General features: G+C 37.2%; 1 protein-coding gene across 2 annotated transcripts in view; it reads right to left on the bottom strand.

Annotated features, from left to right (window-relative positions):
- HSPA4L (heat shock protein family A (Hsp70) member 4 like) overlaps window positions 1-15,370 on the bottom strand; it is a 50,167-nt gene extending 34,797 nt beyond the window's left edge. The window contains exons 1-3 of one of the 2 annotated variants that reach the window (XM_059923568.1): window positions 14,949-15,370; window positions 4,585-4,642; window positions 2,140-2,280 (exon numbers count right to left, since the gene is read on the bottom strand). In XM_059923568.1, the coding sequence (XP_059779551.1) occupies window positions 2,140-2,280; window positions 4,585-4,642; window positions 14,949-15,055 (306 nt within the window). In that variant the 5' untranslated portion in view covers window positions 15,056-15,370. The remainder of the gene's footprint in view (window positions 1-2,139; window positions 2,281-4,584; window positions 4,643-14,948) is intronic. The other variant, XM_059923567.1, reaches the window with a different exon arrangement.
- Between the last annotated feature and the right edge of the window lie 6,639 nt (window positions 15,371-22,009).

Raw genomic sequence — 22,009 nt, 5'->3', positions numbered from 1 at the left:
AAACCCTTTCATAATGACAACCACAATATTTATAAGCAATACAAAGTCACCTTAAAACCCATACAATAACTACATCTAATTTACAGAAGAAAAGGCTATGTCTTTTACCTTTGTACCGCAATGGAGCGAATACACTAAACTTTGGAAGAGCTTTAAAGAACTTCTCAAGCAGCACAATGCATGTTTGTATGTAAGTGTATAAGTATGTATAAATAATTATATAAAATTTACTTTGAAACAGACTTAAAATTGATAGCCATTTGTTTACAAATCAATTTACAAGTAAGTTCAAAACCAAGCATTACATGAAATTACTGTCTTTAAACATGGGAAGAAATCAACCACACTGAAACAAGGGAAAATGAATCAAGTACCCAGGTGTCTTAGTCTGATTATAGGAGGCACAACAATACAGTATTTTTAAAAATAATGTAAAAGTTAGATGAAATAAACATCAAAGTTTATTCAAACAAATGTCAGAAAAAATAAGTGGATAAAATGCTTGAGAAGTTGAATGCTAAAGATCTTCAGTCTTCAAAAGATGAAGAAACTTAGTTTGACACAGGACTGATTAACGTTTTCAAAGCCTCTTCAACTAGCTTACATGCACTCACTATGACTGTATAAAAATTGTATCACTTAAAAATTAGGTTTTGGCTTTCTGTAAAAATAATTTATTGTGTTTTTATCAAACTACTCACAAAGCATAATTTTTAATTTTCTTTTGAAAGAATAAAAGCAAAAGAATTTAAGTAGTTTAGAATAAAACTGCTCCAGAGTCATTAACCAGAAGTTATCATATCTAAAGGACATGTGAATATTATTCTTTATCTCATTTATTGCTATCATGACCCATCCAGCTTCCTAGTCAGCAACTCCTGATCCACAAATTTCACCTCCTGATCCACAAATTGCACAATTTTTCAACTTGTCTTTAATCTCTCATGGTGTCTTCTTTGAACTACTGTAAGTCTCATGTCTCCTTACTACAACTCATCATCCATCCTGTAGTCAGAACCCTCTTCTAAACATGGAAATATATATCAAGTTTAAAATCAGCTATTAAAATTTTTAACTTTGAGATATAATTCATATCACATAAAGTTTATCTTTCTGAAGTATATAATTCAGTGGTTTTTAGTCTATTCAAAGCTGTACACTGATTACCACTAACTGTAGTACATTTTCATCACCCTAAAAAGAGTGACCCATTAGCAGTAGTAGTAGTAGATTCACCCATTCCCCCTTACCCTTAACTCCTAGCAACCACACATCTGTTTTCCACGTCTATTGATTCGCCTGATTCTGGATAGCCAAAAAAATGGAATCATACAATACGTGGCCTTTTATATCTGCCTTTTTTCCAGTTAGCATGTTTTCAAGGTTCATCCATGTTGTAGCACGTATCAGTACTTCACTCCTTTTTATGGCCAAATAATATATTCCATTGAATAGCTATACCACATTTTGTTTATCCACTCATCAGCTGATGGACGCTTGGGTTGTTTCCACTTTCTGGCTATTATAAATAATGCTATTATGAACATAAGCGTACAAATTTTTGTGTGCACATATGGTTCAATTCTCTTGTGTATATACCTAAGAGTAGAATTGCTGAGCCATATAATAACTCTGTGGTTTGGGGTATTCTGTTAGTTTTTGTTAACCAATCTATAACTTTCTGTCTCAGGATGTAGAAGTAAAAATCCAGAATCCATCTCTTACTTGGAAGAAGAGTTTGCTTTAATACTTCTATAATATGTTATAAGATTCTTCTAAATTAGAGAAAACTCATTATAGAAATTAACATACTTTTGGGGCCTATTTTTCTAAATCACATATGCTTCTGCCTTTATTCCTTAAAAGTGGTTCACCTCTAAAAGTTCTCCAAATAATAATCCTTTTTTCTTGACAATAAAAGTATTTGGATTAAAAAGATTATTATTCTAAATCAGATTTTTTTTTTTGCATTCACTAAAGCATATTACGAAAACTGCCTGTATTTTTGGTATATAGGTACTGCATCCAGAGGAAAGGAGTTAAATTAAAAATTTTTTAAATATTTAAAAACAGGCAATATTATCATATTTGGTTTCTTTAATTTGAACATATGTTTGCATTCTGGGAATATAAGCTTACCTTAACTCCTGCACTTCCATTAGGCATCCTCTGCAGCTCATAGGGAAGCCTGATCCTTTCCGTCTGCACAACAGGATCATCAAATGATCGCCCATGAAGCTTTTTGAAACCATGAATTGTATTTCTTACATTCGTGACTATCTGTTGGCAGTAAATACTTTTATTTATCAATTACTTAATTAATGCAAAATAAACACTATGCTAATACTTGAGAATCACCAAGTCTCCTTATCCTATATATCCAAGTTCAGAATCACACACAATCATTCATTCTTCTGGTTTCTAATTGATAGAAAAATTACACTATTGCCCCTCCAACTCTGCTCCTACCTTAGGAATGTTAGATTCAAAAAAGAAAAAAAACTTTAAAACTTTTTAAAAAGAACAAAACTGTAAAACTTTTCAAATAATACAATGAAAATCTATCTACAACTCATTTCTGGTTTTCTTCAACACTTTTGGGCTAATAAGTTAGTATCTTTGATTTCTTTCTTTCCACTTTCATTCGTGTTTTTATTTAAACTATGTTTTTTATTGCCATGTTTTTCTTTTACTCTCAATATCTTATTCTTTGTGTTACTATGTTGCTTCCACTGCTGAAAACTGCTCCTAGGCTAGTAAATTAAAACTCCTTCCATGTAACATGATGCTAAGTTAAAGTGTCTTAATTTGTAAATAGCTTGTATTTTGGCAAAGTAATTTTTTTCTTTAACTAGAACATGTAGTTCAAACTATAGAATATTATTGAGATCCAGTTGTTGCCCTCTTAGTGATCTTTAAAGCCAAGTAGATCTTGATCTTCAATTATGAGATGAAAACTACTGGGATGCTGAATTACCATGTTGATCTCTTCAGCTTTTTTGGAGAAGTAACTTATAGTTTGCTTTCTTCAGAGAGTCTGAGGTCTATGATACACTTAGAGCATCAGCCAGGGGACTTCCCTGGTGGTCCAGTGGTTAAAGAATCCGCCTTCCAATGCAGGGGACACGAGTTCGATCCCTGGTCAGGAAACTAAGATCCCACATGCCGCGGGGCAACTAAGCCTACACGCCACAAAACTGTTGACTTGCGCGCCTCAACGAGAGAGCCCATGTGCCGCAAACTACAGAGCCCAGATGCTCTGGAGCCAGACAGCCCAGGCGCCACAACTAGAGAAAGAAAGCCGGCATGCCACAACTAGAGAGAAGCCCGTAAGCTGCAACTAGAGAGAAGCCCGAGCACCGCAACGAAAAGATCCCGCATGCCTCATCGAAGATCCTGTGTGCCGCAACTAAGACCCAACGCAGCCCCAAAAAATAAGGAAGACTAAAAAGAAAAAAAAAAAAGAAGAGGAGGAAGATCAGCCAGAATACGAGATGTAAATTTTAGTGAAGGGGTCCTTTTAGCACAAACAACATTTGTTTATGTGTAATATGAAAATGGAAAAGAAAGAAAAAACACATTCATACACAGGCCAACTGTAAGACAATCTTGATAAAAAAAATCTTAAGCAAAAGTTCGTGGATAAATGAGTCAATTGAATAATTGAGTACAAAAAGTCATGAGGAAAAACGCTCCATTAAACAGACTTATTCTGTAATAAAGAAGACCCAGGTATATATTAAAATGTAAGAAATAATTGTTAAGGATTTTGGTTCATGGTAATAAAGTCCAAGGAAAATGAACCTATAGCATGGAATGTTAAAAGTGAATGTTTTATGGGCTTCCCTGGTGGCGCAGTGGTTGAGAATCTGCCTGCCAATGCAGGGGACACGGGTTCGAGCCCTGGTCTGGGAAGATCCCACATGCCACAGAGCAACTAGGCCCGTGAGCCACATTTACTGAGCCTGCGCGTCTGGAGCCTGTGCTCCGCAACAAGAGAGGCCGCGATAGTGAGAGGCCCACGCACCGCGATGAAGAGTGGCCCCCACTTGCCGCAGCTAGAGAAAGCCCTGGCACAGAAACGAGGACCCAACACAGCCATAAGTAAAAAAAAAATTAAAAAAAAAAAAGTGACTGTTTTATGCAAACGGATTTCAGAAGCCTAGAAATATAAATACTTAAACAGATTCCATGTAAAGTAGTAGTAAAATAGTAGCCACAGAGGATTACTCTGGATATTAATTTCTCCATTTTTTCCCACCTTCTTTTACAAACACATCATTCACTTGTTGTAGAAGTATATATTCTAGATAGGAGGATATCCCTCATAGAAAGTGACCATACAAGGAAAAACTGACGCCATTTGGTAGCATACTCTGACTTCACAACTAAGATTTTTTAAAAATAAAATTCAAGAAATATTTTACAACCCAAAGCAAAACATATCTAATAAGATACAAAGATATTAGGACCAGTCATATTCTTTATTCTTTTTTTCACTCTTAAGTACATAAAATGGGAGCTTAGTTACCCATATGAAGTTAACTCTGCCTATAAGTCAAAACATCTACAGGAACAATTTACCTGGCTCTTAGCTGCATTTCCAATGGCTCGTGTTCTTGATCCCAAAGATATACAGGCTCTAAACAGGAAAAAAACAAAGTTTGTTCTCAAGGTATTTTTATACTAATGTGCTATTACTCTGCTTCTCTTTATACAAAAATGAATTAAAGGAATGAATATAATTATGTATTACTCAAAAAACAGGTTACTGAAATCATAATTTTACATATTTTTAAACTTTCCTAAGTAATAGAATAGTGGTCAGAATAAACGTTAGAATTTTTTTAAATGTGCTAATACTTGGCAACACTGTATTGGTTCCAAAATTGTTTTCCAAATTCTACTGGTCTATGACTTACTAAAAAAACTAACTGTATTTAGTAAGGCCAGGCTCCTTGGATCTAAATCCTGGCTCTGCCGATTAACAGCTGAGTAACCTTGTAGAAATTACCTAACCATTATTTGCCTCAGCTTCCCATCTAGAAGATAGTGTTGATAATAATACCTACTCACAGAGTTGTGTGAAGATTAAGTGAGTGAATATAGGTAAATGCTTTGAACAATATGACTGTTGCTTTTATTACTGCAAATGTACTTCTGCTTATAAAAACAAGTGTAGAGTAACATTTTTATTAAAAAAACTTTCAAAAAAAATTTCATGTTGTGATTCGAGAAAATGTTTCCATGGTTTCAGTTGTAATTACAGGTAATTATTCATTCAATCAAAAAATATTTACAGGCATTGTGTGTATACTAGCTACAATCACTGTGCTTGGAGAATTTAGTCTATTGAAAAATATTCAACGTATAAAATAAAATTATGAATGATACTAGCAAAAAAAGAGAATAATCACTTCTAGATAATAAGGCTTAGGAAAAGCAGGTGGAAGATGTGATTTCTGAATTAAGACTTGAAAGAAAAGAAAGCATTTTAATATGTATCTGTTTTGTGGAAAAGGACATTCCCAGTATATGTCTATTCTCAATATGACAGCCTGAGTGATCCTCTTAAAGACAAACTCCTCTGTTAAAAACCCTTCAAGGGTGTCCTATCTCCCCAACAGCCAATAAAGCCTTTCATGGTTTGGTTCTTAGCTGCTCTGCTCTGTAACTTCAATCTAGGCACACAGGTCTCCTTGCTATTTCTGGAACAGGGCAAGCACATTTCTGCCTCAGGGGCTTTGTACATGCTGTTCTCTCTTTCTGGAGCACATGCCATGAGCTCTCACTTCTTTCATGTCTCTGGCTCAAATGTCAGCTTATCCGAGACACCTTCTCTATCTTATATAAATAGCATTCTTGCTCCTCCCCAGTACATACATCTCCTGTTTCCACAATTTTATTCTTCTCCATAATGTATCACCATCTGATACAATTTATTTTTTTACTGACTATCTCCACACTAGGATGTGAATGCCATGTAGGTAGATAATGTATGTCCCATTGCCTTGTTCTGCACTATCCAATATCGTAGCCACTAGCCACATGTAGCTAGTAAAATTTAAATTGACTAAAATTAAAAATTCAGTTCCTCAGCATTAGTCACATCAAGGGCTCAAGAGCCAACTTTCAAGTGCTTAACAGCTACATATGGCTACTGGATATGCAGAGAACAGAAAATACATAGAACATACACTGTAGAATAGAAAGTTCTGGATAGCACTGGTCTATATATCTGGTACATAACCAAGGTACTTACTGAAAGAAAGGGAAGATGGCTCCTAAGGTTAATGCTCACTTGGAGACTAGGAAGAATACAACTTCGCTAGTTTCATAGGACATTTTGGTAGACATATCAGAGGGCCAGATTATACAGTGTCTCAAATGATATATTATAAATTTGAAATATATTTCAGTAGGTTATGAGAGTTCATTAAAGCCTTTTGAATAATAGAATGAACACTCCATGCTTACATATAATACAAAGTGAAAAAAAAAAAAAAAAAAAAGATCCCAGAACAGTGCTTTTCAAGGGCTGAACAAGATATTGTTATATTGGGGACACAGGACTTTTCACGGAAGGCAAGCAGTTAGGTTCATTCAGTCAATTTAACAGATGAATGCTGAGTAACTACTACATGTCTGGCACTCTGTTGGGTACTAAAGCTATAATAATAAGGGGAAAAAAGTCAGACATCGTTTTGGCTCCCTTGGAACTTATATTGCTATAGAGTCACAAATGAAAGTAAACTAGGTGGTACAAAAACGGGTACACATGGTGCAATGAGAGTAGACAACAGCACGAATTGACCTAAAAGAGCATCAGGAATGGCTTATCGGAGAAAGTGATGAGATTTGAAGGAAGAGTAAATGATGATGGATTCAATTAGGGGTGTGTTTGGTGGAGATCATTTTGACTACAGGAATGGGTGGAGGGCTAGAAGTTATCAATAATCTCTATCAGTATAGTAGCAGCTGAGACAGAAGGAAAAGGAAATAAGAGATTTTAGGAGCTAAAACTCAAAGGACTTGGTGGTGAACTAGGCCTTCGCAGTGCAATCCAGCAGCCACCAGACACACGTGGCTATCAGCCACATGAAACGCAGCTAGGCTGTATAAGTACCTCACGCTAACCAACTGTGCCACTGGAGCTCCAGTGCAGCTAGTCTGAATTGGATGTATTTATTTTAAGTGTGAAATACACTCTGGATTTTGAAGATTTAAAATTTAAAAAGAAATGTTACAATATCTCATTAATTTTAAAACACTGATTACATGTTGAAATAAGATTTTGAATATACTGATTTAATCAAGTATATTAAAATTAACTTTGCCTGTTTCTTACCTTTTTAATGTAACTACTAGAACATTTTAAAATATGTATGTGGCTCACATACATTATATTTATTTTTATTGAACAGTGCTGAAATAGATAATAGGAAGAGGTAAGTGTCAAGAATAATGTCTAGGTTTCCAGTTTGCATAAGAGGGTAGATAGTGGTGCCATGCAATGAGACAGAAAACACTGTAAGAGGGACACGTTTGGGGATGGACCATCACAAGTTCTATTTTGGACAGGTTGAGATTGAGGTACCTTTGAGACATCTAAGCAGATATATATTTAGGACTAAAATGTTAAATGTGATGAACAGATGAACGAAATGGAAGTTACTTTTAATTGTGATCTGGCCAAAACAGGATATAGTAAGAATCAGCGGTTCAGGTGACATCTTCATTTCTCTTGCAAATAATTCCTTGATTCAACACAGTCTTTGCCAGAGTAGATATCTGCATACCTGATACAGCAATCCACGCGGATTGTTGGTATTCCACCCTAAAACTCATCAGAGAAAACATGGACTTGCCATCTCTTAGCCTGCTTTATAGTCCATCTTAGTCTCAACTCCATTATTTGGATACACTTCTGAATACTTTTTTCAATACGAGACTACCAACATTTCAATGCACAGAAAATCTTATTCTTAGGTTGATTCTCAAGAGTTTAACTTCTGTTAGAACACTTAATTCCAAATAAGATTGATTCAACTATCATTTATTAAGTGCTGTATTCACTCAGAAAAATCAAAATAAGTTAAATACCTATTCTCTTTCAAAACTTTTACCTGACCTTTAGTAATACCAAGGAAAATACACACATATTAGGTTGATATAAAAGTTCTTATAGAAAAGGATATTCAACAGTTTATCCAACTATGTATCACATAATCCAGTTATTATACTTTTTATATATTATTTCAACTACTATTTAGAAATTCCATTTTATACCTAAAAGAAAAAAAAAAAAAAGGAGAGTTCACAATGCAGCTTAAATCTATTATATCCAGTCTGATGTTGCCACCACAGTGGTAGTCCTAGATTCTCAAAGAATGCCACAAAACTCTAAACAAATAAGCAAAACTTCTGAATGTCTTATATCACTTTTAGTAGAGGAGGGGCATAAAAATCAAATGACAGGATATTACTTTAAGAAAGTTGTACTTGTATTTTCCCTTAAAATCTAAGATTAACTTTCTGTCTCTCTTATAAAGCCTATTTTTATAAAGCCAAGCATGGTTAGGTTGGAGAAAATACATACTGCCAACAGACTATGAAACTTCTCACCTAAGAGGGCAACACTAAATTTGTTTGCTTCTTTATAAAGCAAAGGATTCAAAACCTCTTGATCTTACCATTTAAACTTTAAAAATAGCCCTATTTTTTAGAAATCTCCGCTTTCCCTTGCCAGTCCCATGAGACCATAATTACTATTTATAGCCTCTTTGGCTATCATTGAGTAGATGCTAAGAAATACAATAGCTGAATTAATGATATGAGAGGACAATCAATTGGTTTAAATCAAAAGGTCCGCTCCTTACATGGCCAATTTGGCTCTGAATCAAATTGTCAACCTCTGAGCAACTACTTTCAACTATGGTTGCCAAGATGTCTATAGAGCAGGGTTTCTCAACCTTGGTACTGCTGACATTTTGGGCTAATTTTTTTTGAGGTAGTGGGGCTATTTTGTGCACTAGAGGATTTCAGGAGCATCTCTGGCCTCTACCTGCTGGAAGCCAGTAGCATTCCTCCTTTCCCCCTCCCCGTGTGACAACCAAAATATCTTCAGATATTGTCAGATACGCCCTAGGGGACAAAATTTTCTCCAGCTGAGAACCACTGCATCATTTCTCAAATAGTGTTCTGTACAAAATGATTCCTTAGTGGTTCAAATAAGTTGGAGAAAACATTCTTAGAGTGTTTCAATGCCTATAAACAAATTAAGGGATCTGAGAGTTTGACAGTAAAGAAAACATCTAGTTATTATTTCTCAAAATTATCTGGAAAAAAGTTGCCCTAGAAGGGGTGGGGGAGGAATGTTCTCAAAAGGACTGATTGTTGCCATTTCCTTTTTAGCTTGCTACTTAAAGGTATAAAACTTCTAGGCATATATGATTTAGTAATAATATAAACTTCCAAATCTTTCAATATGGACAATACATAAAACATTTTAACAGATAAAAATAATAAAAATTCCTTTAATAGTTTCCAAATGCTTCTAGTAAGCGTAATTCACAAATTAGTTTATAACTTGAAACCATTAACAGAAATCACACAGACATTTATATAGGTAGACACAATATTTAAAAAGCTGATTAGGTACGTTAAATGAGACATACTGTCTAAGTATTTAGATTAATTATTAGATTAGATACATTATTTTAAAAGCTAACTATCTTACTTAAAATTCATCAGTTCAAAGACAAATAGCCATGCACAGTAATTTTAAGTCTTTTGATTATGACTGCCTAGAACAGAGGTTTGCAAATTACCCCTTGCCACTTATTTTTGCAAATAAAGTTTTATTAGAACACAGCTATGGTCATTAATTTGTATTTTAGTGACCACATGCTAAAAAGACTACCAATGGCATGAAGCACCTTCAACTCGTAATAGATATTATGTAATTTGTACCTATCATTCCTTGCCTTCTAGAAACTTTTCAGAATTTTTCACCCACAAATTCAAGGCAATGACTGGAGATTCATTTTGTTTTGTGCATAATATTCATACTAAAAGATTTTATAGTTCTAGCTTTGGCCATGCTAAAATGTGAGATACCTGCCCACCCACTCTTTTAGGCACAATTTCATTTTTTAAAAGAAGGAGGGGGGGGGGGGAAGCTGTTCATTGAATTTTTGTTTGTCAACAGCAAAATATTTTGAAATGTACACTAATGGTAGTGTATAGATAAACGGAATGCTGTACAACCATTAAAAAGATGAGATAAATTAGAGTCATATGAGCAAGTCTGAGATGTCCACAGTATATTTTGAAAAAAGCAATTACAAAATACGTATAATGAAATTCTACGTTAAAAAAAAAATCCCAGTTATATACATATACTCGCAAATGTATAGAAACACACTAAAGTTTAGGAGGTGTCTGGGAAGAGAAAAAGGAGATTTACTTTATGTAATTCTTCAGTATTTAAAATATTTTAAATCAAAGTTAATGTAAGCTAATAGTAAAACATACAAACAAAACCATTTCATATAGTACAAAGAATATTTAATTAAAAAACTGTAAAAATATTCTCCTACTCCAAACTGCTATTATCATAAAAAGTCCTCCTACCCAGCTAGCCACTGTTAATGTCTGTAGTTTTGTCATTTTCTGTGTACAAAAATTTTTATTTTCAATACCCCAAGGTAAGTGATTTCTACTTTTGTGCATTGAAGAGGACATCTCACATATTTGAGGTGTAGTGTATAAATAATATTTTCGCATATTTTCAGATTATACATACACTGGAAAAGAAATAGGGAAAAAGTAATGAAGACAGAAAAACAGAGAATTGAACAGTAAGTCGGATCCTACAGAATGTTGATGACAAAACAAATACGTACACCTAACAAAAATGTCTTGAAATAATAGTTTGATTAAAAGGTCCAATTTCCTTATTGTAAAATAAGTTCATAAAAATTCAAAACATTACAGACTATGTATTAAAAGCACACTCTATAATTCTACTGTCATGAAATATCCATTGTTAATAGTTTATAGTCTTTCCACACTACTTTCCTCCATAGGTTTACACTAACTTATTTTGTGTACATATTTTTTAATGAGTTTCTAAATTGAAACAAGATTTTTACATGTTCTTAAAATAACTTAAAAGCATATTAAAACATTTTAAAACAAGATAATACTTCTTAGAAAATACCCAAAAATAGATGACTTGACTGATATTAAAGTAAAGCTCCTTCTCTCTACAGTAACTGCCCAGACAATTTGTCCCATTACACCCCCCTGAACCCAATATATAGATACCATCCATATGCCAATGGATAATGTAAGGACATTGGGGTTCAGGGGTCAAAGCAGCCTGAAACTGAATCCATTTCACTGCTTACTAGTTCTTGGCCAAGATACTTAACTTTGCTTAAGGCTTCTTATGGAAAAAGATAGTATTATCAAACTCAAAGAACTGGTGTGATATGTGTGACAATGCAAACACAACGCTTAGCACATAGAAATCACTATTATCAATACAGGCAGGCAGCATGTTTTAGCTGACCACATGCTTTAATCTGATACTGAATGAGGATTTCTGGCTGCAGTTTTCTTTTCCCATGTGTGAAACTAATCACTTTGATATAACTGAGTCTAGCATGGAAATTCCAGTCCCTACATCTATACTTAATTGAGCAATACAAACATATCTAAGGCCTTAAGAATGTGCACACTCAGCAATTCTACCTCTAGGAACTTACTTGAAGGAATTAAGGGTCAAAAATTTAGTTATAAAGATAGTTATCGCAGCACTGCTTATAAAAAGAAAATATAAACAACCTGAATATCCAATAAGGGATGAATTAAATTAAGGAAATGATTATACAGACACTAAAACTAATAGTATAGAAATATATTTTATATATAAAGAGGACACCAAATAGAATATAAAATATAATCTACCCTTGAAATACACACACAGAGAAAACCATCTGGAAGTTTTATTTCTGGATGGAAAAATTATAATTTTTATTTTCATCTTTTAACATGCCTGTACTTCTACAATGAACATGTACTATTTGCATAATAATTTCAATTAAGAAAAAATTCAGAAAAAATAAGTTAATATTTTATTCAATTTATGCATGTTAATTTCTTTCTTCCTCTTCAACTTATGCATGAGATAAGAGAGGCTAGTACAAGCACTCCCAACTTTACAGAAGGTGAATCTGAAGAACAGGTTTAACTACTTGCCCTTGGTCCCTTAATTGTAGACCAAACTTAAGCAATTATCTTTTTCATTAAATTGTCCTTCGTTTATACGTGGGCTTCTTCCATGAATCCATAATCAAGTATGTTAAAGGATGAAACAAATGTGAAAAAGTATGGATGTTGAAACCAACTAAATCAAACATTTCCTACCTCTTTTCCACAGGATCTTTTCATCAATATTTTATTTTATTTTATCCTATTTTAATCTATTCTATTCTATTTACCTCAGGTCATGTGGGATATTAGTTCCCTGACCACGGATCGAACCCGTGCCCCCAGCAGTGGAAGCTCGGAGTCTTAACCACTGGACCACCCAGGAAGTCCTCACAGGATCTTTTTATAATGTATTTGCATCTCATTATATTACCTTGTGTCATATTACCTTGATGTCAGCAACTGGAATATGGAAAAAAATTTTTTTGAAAAGCTAGTTTATGTGTATTATTAAACACTGTGGTGTATTAGAAAAGTTACAGGTCCTCTAATAGTTATGCTTTTTGCAAGACAGGCATTTAATGAATAAATGTCTAGGGATCAGAAGGGGCTATGTTTTCCCTCAAAAATGTAAGCCCTGTAAAGCAAATATACAGTATAAGAACACTGGACTACAGTGAAGTATTAGTTCAGTAACAATAAAAGATATATTCCTGAGATAAATGACAGTACACAGCCACAGAAAGAAGGGAAGAGTTGCTGATACAAAGCTAGGAATACAATCCTTCCACCTTTAGAACTTTCTACTTTGGATTAGGCTCATTAAATCTAGATATTAGAAGTGACTCTCTTACTCACAATCAGAAAGATCATTAAATCTCAGCCACACAGAATTTGCCAATGTGCTTAAGAATATTAACAGAGAGACTTCTAGAAGACTTAAATAAGCAGCCTAATTTCTAAATAACTCTCTGAAAGTTTGGCCAGGCTCTTTAAATTTAAAGAGTCATGGACCCACTACTAAGATTTCTGAGCCTGGAAATGCAGTATCTGTTTTACAATTCTGGTTTCTGATCTTTTAGGATAAGGCTTTAAAGATAAGGGGAACGTCCATCCTACCTCTCACTTTTTCTCCATAGGCTAAGTCCCTGAAGCCAAAGACTGCCCCCATTAACCTTTACTCTGCTGAAAGAGGAGAGTGGAATTTCCTAGTGCTTTTCTGGCAGAAGCCCATATCTGCTGTGGCTTAAAACGTTGTAGAGGTGAAGTCATAAATAGTTCACAATTACTACTTCACCTTCTCATTGTGCATAAAAGCCAGAAAAAGATGTAAAAAGAAGAGTTCTAACAGTATTATGAAAATTAACTGACCTATGCTCACATTTGAGAATACAAAGATCCAAAATTTCAGTAAAAGAAATGTAATGCATATAATCTAGAAAAAGGTGGTATAAAACCTTATAGATTATTCTTGGAAAGAAACAGAAGCACAAACTGATTCAAGTAAGCTATCGTCAACATCTCCTTGACATAATTTAAATTACTCATAAAAGTGTAGTAATATAATTAGTTAAAGGCTTAGCTTAACACTGACAAGATTAGTCTTATATTTAAAGTATTGTATTTTGGACCATTCAGAAGGGTCAAATTAACATGTTTAGTTGCCTCTCCATAGGAAATAAGACATGGACAGTTGGTTTCCTCATAAAATTACCGGTAACAGGAGTCTACAATAAGAAGCTAGTTTTTCATACCCTGTCTTACTTAATTCTATTCTTTGCTAACTTCCCAGATCAGAGAAACGATGGAACATAGGGAAACATGTTTCCATGACATAATGCCACTCCTCCTAAGTGTTTCATCAAGTGTTCGTAATGGAATCACTTCACAGTCATGTTTATACAGGACAGCGGCCTCCGACTCCCCAACAGTTCATTCTGTAGAAATATGCTTTTGGTAGGTTCTAACTCCCCCGCTTTCCTTTAATGGATGAACATTACCAATACTTGAGGCCAACGACTCCCATCCCTGATTCTCTCCCTATTAAGGTACCATTAACCTACGCCCCTGGAAACCGATCCGATTACCTCGAATCCTCAAGGACACTGAGGTAAAAACCTGAATATCTCAATCTCTTCTTTAAAAACAAACAAAAAAGGTTTTCTGGGTCAGATGAACTTGCAACTCATCTTCTGATATTTGCAGTCTAAGCTTTCATTTCCTACTTTTTTGAGAGAAAGCTGTCATGCTGACAGATGGGGAAAGGAGGAAGGGCAGAAAGAATAAACAGTTTTTTTACTGAGCGAGCGGGGATGCCCGCCCGCGGCCAGTAATCCCACACAAGCCCCACTAGGGGTAACCAAAGATCTTTCTCCAGTGTTCCGGACATCGTGGTGGTCCCACTCCAATCCCTTTCCCGAAAACTAAAGCAGGGCCGCCGGCGGACAGAGGCGTGGTGGGCGGCGTGGGGGGGGGGGCGTGGGTACAGAAGGGAGAGATGGGCCAGCTATCCGAGTTAAGTCCCTTGTCCTTGAAGGAAAAGCAGCTGTGCGGAGCGAGTACGTCCGACTCCCACCTGGGCCCGCCAACCCGCGGTCCCTAGAGACTGCAGTTGATGGACTGCACCTGTCATCTCCGAGTTCCGCGCATCAGAAGAAACCAGCGGGCGGGACAAGCGTAAGGGTCGGGAGGAAACGTTTCCTAGGGTTATGACCAGACAAGGCACTTACGGGGTACACCTGTCGCTGTACTCATTGGCGATGGTTTCGATGCCGCCACTCCTCGCTACTGCGATGTAGCAGTTGAGAAAGCCGAGGTCAATGCCGACCACAGACATCCCGCCGCCTAATGGTCGGGGGGATGGTGCTGAAGCCCCCTGTGCGGGGACCGCGTCCTCTCCTAGGCTGTTGCTCCTGGAACTGCGACTCCTACGAGAAGCAAAGGAGAGATAACCCGAAGTCGCTGCGCATTAAAACGAGGGCAGCACGTCGGAGAACCCTGGAGGAGCTGGAGGCCGCCCGCGCCGCAGCTTCAGCCACCCAGGTCTCTCTCCACTGCGGCTCGGCCGCCTCCAACCGGCAGTTACTTGGGTCTGCGCCTGCGCGTTCGGTCGCTGGGGAGGCGCGCCAGCTCCCCCTCAGCGCCCGAGGCTGCTCCCGGCCTCGACTTCGGCCGCTTCCGTCAGCACTCGGGCAAAGGCTGCCCGAGGAGCTGCGGGTTCGAGAAAGATCTGGAAAATGGAGGCGGCTGAGGCAGCCGGGAGTGGGAGGGAGGAGAAGGGGGAGCGGGGAGGATCGGGCAGGAGAGGAGGAGGGGAAGCAGAACTGGCTAGCTCGGTCGCCACCGCGCGGCAGCGGGGCGCACTGCGGCTGGGCTAGGTGAGAGCGGCCGCCGGCGGTTTGCCCACGTGTTCGGAAGGACCCCTTCCGATTGTTTTGGTAACCGGGGGCGACCGGTCGCAGGGGCAGGACGCTGCCCAGGCCTGCCCGGAGTCGGGCGCGCAGCCTGGCGGTTGCTGACCCGGCAACCACCTCCTCGCTCTTTCCCCCCGAAGGGCCCGCCCGCGGCCTCGCCGCCCCGCCGGCCTCGCCGCCCCGCCGGCCGCCGGCCTCGCCGCCCCGCGGCGCCCACGTGCCGCCGGCCGGCGCGCCCGCAGTCCTGCCGCACCGCGCCCGCCCCTGTGAGGTGGCTCCCATTGTGCGGCCGGCAGCGGCCTCGCCTCGCCCTAAGGGGCGCCGCCGATCCCGGGGGGAAGGAGTCCTTTACTCCTCACAAGTGACAGTGTCTCGTGTGAAAGCCAACGGGACTTTTTTTTTCCGCCTCACCAGGGCTTGAGATACCAAAAAAAAACATGTCAAGAAACAACACACTGACAACTTTCCCTTCGTGTAACTTCCCTCATATCATCCTAAAAGGTGCAGTCTCCTCCCCTAACCCTTACCTCTGAAAACCAGTTTTACAGGAAAGTAACCTTACGTCTGTGTGTTGCTGTGACACCAAGCAAGCCTGTGCATGGCCTCCAGCCTCTGCCCTTTGGTCCGCAGAAAAGGAGCCTCCGCTGCCCCAGCTGTCTGCTTTCTTCATTTGATCAGCATCTGTCGTCTGCCTGAAGTTTAACCAAGATGTACTTTACACTTACGAAGTTTGGCTGTCCTGTTCCTTCTCATTCCTTTCTTTGTGAGTTTCTTCTTCCTTCTTGTTCACTTCTTCCTAGCTTTCCTGTTCCTTGTCATTCGGTGCTTCGTGATCCTGTCCCTTGTCGTTCAGTTCTTCCGGGGTTTCCTGTTCATTCTCGTCCAATTCCTTGTGTGATTCCTGTTCCTTCTCGCCCGATTCCTCATGTCTTTCCTGTTTCCCATGGGTTGGTCTCATGAAAGAGACTTTTTTACGAGGTTTTTTCGTACGCTCATTGTCCTTATTTGTCCACTTTCTAAAAGAACTTAGACTTCTTACCACTATCAATGCTGCAACAGCCGCAGCAGCAAGGGTGGCTATAGCTCCTGCTGCTGTTGCTATGAGGAACGTGAAATCCATTTTCAAGGGCGGTACTGTGGAAACCGCAATGTCATGTTTTGGCTCTGGTCTTCCTACGTTAAAGAATCACACCGCTCTTCCGTCTCACAAGCACACCGGAGAAGTTGGTGACACCCGTTGACGCCGTCCTCTGTCCTCTCTGACGCGGCGGGTGTCGCGGCCTCGCCTCCCAGCAGGCAGTGTGTGAGCAGCGCGGGGACTGGGTGCCGCTGCTCCCAACAGACCCCGGGTCCCAGGGCTGCTGGGCGGCTCCCGGCTTCTCCCCGCTCTCCTCAGGTGCCCCTGCGGCCACCATCCTATGTAGGCCCGCCAACGTCTGGATTTAGTCCAGAATATCCAGAAATTCTCCTAGGACCATTTATTTCTCCATGCTGTGTGTACAACTTGAGGGTGTGAGAATAATTTTCCTATTAAAAAAACGCAAAATATCGGAGTAAAGAGTTGGGGTCAGGAGCAAGGGAGTATTATCATTACATTCTCTACATTTACTGGGAGGAAATGAGAGTACCTCCTGGCTAGGTTTGGGGTCACATAGACTTGGGTTGTAGTCCCAGCCTCACCTAAGTTAGTAGGTGACCTTGACCTTCGGCAAGTTACTTAACTATCCAAGTCCCAGGTTCAAAACCTGTTAAAATGAAGATGGCAAATACACCTATGAGGCTGTTTTTATTATTAAATAATGTGAGCATAGCCACAATGCCTGAAACCAAAAAGGCCAATACATGGTAGGTATGCCCAGCTGCTGCTACAACATAGGAATTACGTTGATTTATGTATATTGATCAATGTATCCATCAATCCTGCTGTACTCTCATAAATTCTAGTATTTGTAGAGTTCCTTGGATTTTCTGTATATAGAACCATATGGCCTGGGAAATAACCAAATTTTTTCTTCATTTTAAATCCTACTTCTTGTTTTTTCTTAATTATGTTGCCTAAGCTCTTCAGTACAATGGTGAATATAAGCTATAGCGGTGAGCATCCTTGTCTTGTGCTTAATGTTAAAGAAGATACTTCTGCGTTGACATAAAAAAGCTAAAATTATCCTCTTTTCCTTGCTAAGAGTTTTTTCTTGTAAGTGGATACTGAAACTCAACAAACGCTATTCATCATCTATTGAAATGATCTTTTTTTCTCCCTAAATCAGTTAATGTGGTGAGTAATACTAATATATTTTCTAATATCCCTGTATTCCTCGGATAAACCTGTTAGGCCACCCATGATGGTTCTGTTTTTAGATATACTGGATTTAGTTTGTGATTATTTTGTTTAGAATGTTTGTATCCGTAAGGTTTAATTTTCCTTTCTTTACTCTTCTTGTTAATATCAAGATTATACTAGCTTCATAGAAGAAGTTGAGGAGGTTTCCCCTTTTTCTTTTCTCTGGCAAAATTTTGGTTAAGACAAGCCTGAAAACCATCTTGGCCTGGAGCTTACAAGTAGATTTATGACCATGGGTTAAGTTTCTTTAGGGGATATAGTCTTTGTTTTCTATTATTTCTTGTATCAATATTGATTTATATTTTTATTGAAAATTGACCATTTCATGTAGGCCTTCACGTTTGTTGACATAAAGCTGATTATTCATTTATTCAAAAAATCTTTTCTATAGCTATATGTCCAACGTTCTCATTCTTAATATTTGAATCTCTTTTCTTGGCTCCTATCACTAGTGGTTTCTTAAAGTGCTTTTGGGTTTCTTGCCTTTTTATTATGTCTTTGTTTTCTATTTCATCTGCTCTTTATTATCTCCTTCTATATTTCTTTTTTTACTTTGTTCTTTTTCTAACACCCAGCTCATTAATTTTCAGTCTTTCTTGTTTTCTAATACATATATTTGCAGCCATAAATTTCCTTCTAGATACCATTTTAGCTGAATCTCTACCTGAATTTTCAAACAGTTGAGCTAGAAGAGTGGGCAATGGAGATAAAAAAAAAAATCAGCTTTACTGATATTAGAGAAATGTGTCTATGGGCTTATAATTATTGCACTCCAGAATTAAGCAGACTTACCTGCCTAGTTATAGTAATATACCTAGTTTTACATTGGGGCCTGCCCCTGAAAAAATGCAAGAGACCAAAATGTGTGTAGGCTCCCAAGAAAACTGAGAGACTAAATTATTCCCCAATTCACCAAGTTACATTACTTCTCCCACCAAAAAGTCTTTTACAGCCAGTGTTTATCTTGGTTTACCAATATGTTTACCAATTTGTTTACTTCAATGCTTCTTGCATACCTCTTTCCTTCTGGGTTTTCTTTCAGTAAAGGTCTCTGAATGGTGAATATTTTGTTTCTAAAAATCTTTAACTTTTGAATAATAATTTGGTTGACAATACAATTCTTGATGGACAGTAACTGTCTCTTATCTTTTGGCATCCATTATTATTGATGAGTCTAAATAGTGTACCTTTGCAAGTCATGAGTTTTATTTGATACTTTGTAGTTTCATTAGGATGTGTCTAATGTGGATTTTTAAAAATATACGTACAGCTGATTCACTTTGCTGTACAGCAGAAACTAACACAACACTGTAAAGCAACTATACTCCAATAAAAATGAACAAAAAAAAAATGATTTCCCAAAGTTATACAGCCAATAAGAGCTGAGTAGGGATTTGATTCCAGAGCAGGTGTACCCTGTTTCCTGAAAAGAGGACTACTGCAAGAACCAGATGCTGACCCGATTCCAATGATGGAATGAACAACTACCTGTGCCTCTCTGGGCAAGCCACAGAATCTCTGGGGTGTAGTTCCTTCTTCTGTAAAATGAAGATGGTGGATTCTGCATTCTACAAGGCCAACTGTGAGCTCTCAGGTTATATTATCCTAAAGTATACTAGTTGTACAGTATTAGTAAAAAGAACTTTAAATTAGATATAGGGAGTCCAAGATTTGCCACTAACTTTTGTGATTTGAGGCAAATCATTTAACCTTCCCAGTTATTATCTACCTCACTTCAAGGGTTATTTCTAATATGTATGTCAGTGCTTTAGAAATCTGTGTAATACAGCACAAATATAAAGTACTATCCCATCATCTTCAATAAAATTTATAGCATTAAAATTTTTTTAAATTTACCGGGAATTTTTTATTAACCTGAGGATGGATAGATTTTTTAGGTTCTGGAGAAGTCTCAGACATTGTCCTTTGATTACTGCCTCTCACCCCTTCTTTTCAGTTTCTTCTAGATCTCCTATTAGAATGTGTAAGGTCTCTTTATTCTAACTTCTATGACTCTTAGCCTCTTTTTGTCATGTTTTTAATTTCAAGCACTCTACCATTTCTAGATGTTCTTTCAGACTTGTCTGTTCTTTCATACTGTACTATTTGTATTATTTTGCTTCCTTTAAAAAAATCTATTAATCATTTTAAACATTCTAACTTTATAGCCTTTTAGAGTATTTTATCACATTTTTAGTTCTTAGAGTTAGGGTGCTAATTGCTAATTCTGATTGTATCTACCAACTCTCCCACACAGTGCTTGTTTCCTCATATGATTTGTTTTCACCATGAATTCATCCTCAGTAAGGCTGCTTTTTCTGTGGGATTTTTGCGTGCCCTGGGTCATAGAAGTGTCCCAGAGAGGTTTTGTATTTGTTTCTGTCAGAGCCCTGAGGAAGTCTCACTGGTCCTAGAACAGTTTTACTTATTCAGTTTGGAGTTCCTGTATCACAGATAGTATTTATGTATATATTCTATACTTTGTTGTGACACAAGCCTGGGGGTTATGATTTCTCACAGATGACTTTCCTTTTTCCTACTCACTGCTTTGAGATGGCTGGCAATCCTCCTTGTCAATTTAGGTTTGGTGCCTATCTTCCTAGTTTCTCCTCTTAAATAAAACTCCTTCCAACCTTTCAACTTTATTGGACAGTTTGTGTGGTTGGTAGGCACAGCATGTTCAGCCTCAGTCACCTAGGTTAACATTTTATTTTCTTTTGTCCTAACTATATACATGTTCCAGGATTCAAAGAACAGGCTTTTGGTCTAGTAATTTAGTAATTAAATTCTGTTTGCTCTCTATGGATGCCATTCAAGATTTTAAAGACTTTTTGCTTCTAAGCATGTTCCTAAACAAATCAAAAACTTTAATCTTTTCTTAGTTTATCTTTATACGGGACACTATTCCTAATATTTTATTATTTTAACTGATTTTCTTTGGGCCATCTTAAATCTTCCTTTTGTTGTGGTAAACAGCACTACTGACAGTATAGAAGCATCTTCTATCTTGTTATATAACTTTTTCCGTTATGTTGACCACTGCAAGAAATCATGTTGAGAGTTTTCAGAAGAGTTAACTTTTTTCCTCAAGTGATAACACCAGTATATTAAAAAGTATAGTTTGGATTATTTTCCGTGAAATATACTTTGCCCTGTGCACCAATAAGTTCACTCACCCTGTTTTGGTTTTGCCCACTCACAGCCTCACAAAATCCTTCTATAGTTTATCCCCATTAGCTTAACATTCCTTTACCCACTAAAACTTTAAAGTCTTGGGGATTTCAAATGTACTGTCTTCTACAACATTTCTGAAAAACAAGACAGACTCCTGTACAAAACCTTGAAAACCCTGCTTTCTGTCTTTAAGCCAGTTCCCAATTCTAACAAAAATTTGGTTACTCTCTGCTTATTAATAAGTTAGAATCAAGGAAAATAAAGCTCAGGCATAAGTTTTAAACTTCCTTTATTATCATCAATACAAAGTACACAAAGTAATTTTCAAGGGGATATTTTTGTTCCAAGATATATTCACATTAGCAAGAGTTTATTTATTTTATAGATAAAAGTTAGCAGATACGCCATTTTTATACCTTTTACTTTCCAACTACAGTTTGCAGTGTCATTAAAGTCATTATCAATTTTTTTATGATCAGATCTAGAATCTGTGCTTATTAAAAGCTATATGATACCATAAACACAATACATAGTAATAACCTGAGCTGCTTTAGTAGAGATGTTGTAGAATAAAGCTTACTTATGCCCATAGATATCATGATGACATCTCCTAATAAGCTTTTAAGAAATATTTGTCATATCATATGATTTTAAAAGATGGGGAGACAGTTACATTAAAAGAATATCATTTTAAAAGAAGATACTTTCACTTCTTAGATTTTAGCATTATAAATTTTACTTTTTTTAATCACAAAAGAAAAAGATTTTAAACTAATAAAAATAACAGGTACCACTTAAAATAAGTACAATTTCTCATTCAAGTGAGTTTGAGTCTAAGTAGGAAAGAAACCACATTTATTTG

The sequence above is a fragment of the Balaenoptera ricei genome, chromosome 5 (genome assembly GCF_028023285.1).
Source record: "Balaenoptera ricei isolate mBalRic1 chromosome 5, mBalRic1.hap2, whole genome shotgun sequence".
NCBI classification, from domain to species: Eukaryota; Metazoa; Chordata; class Mammalia; order Artiodactyla; family Balaenopteridae; genus Balaenoptera; species Balaenoptera ricei.
Note: the sequence above shows the minus strand (reverse complement) of the source record. Positions and strands in the feature narration are given on the sequence as shown.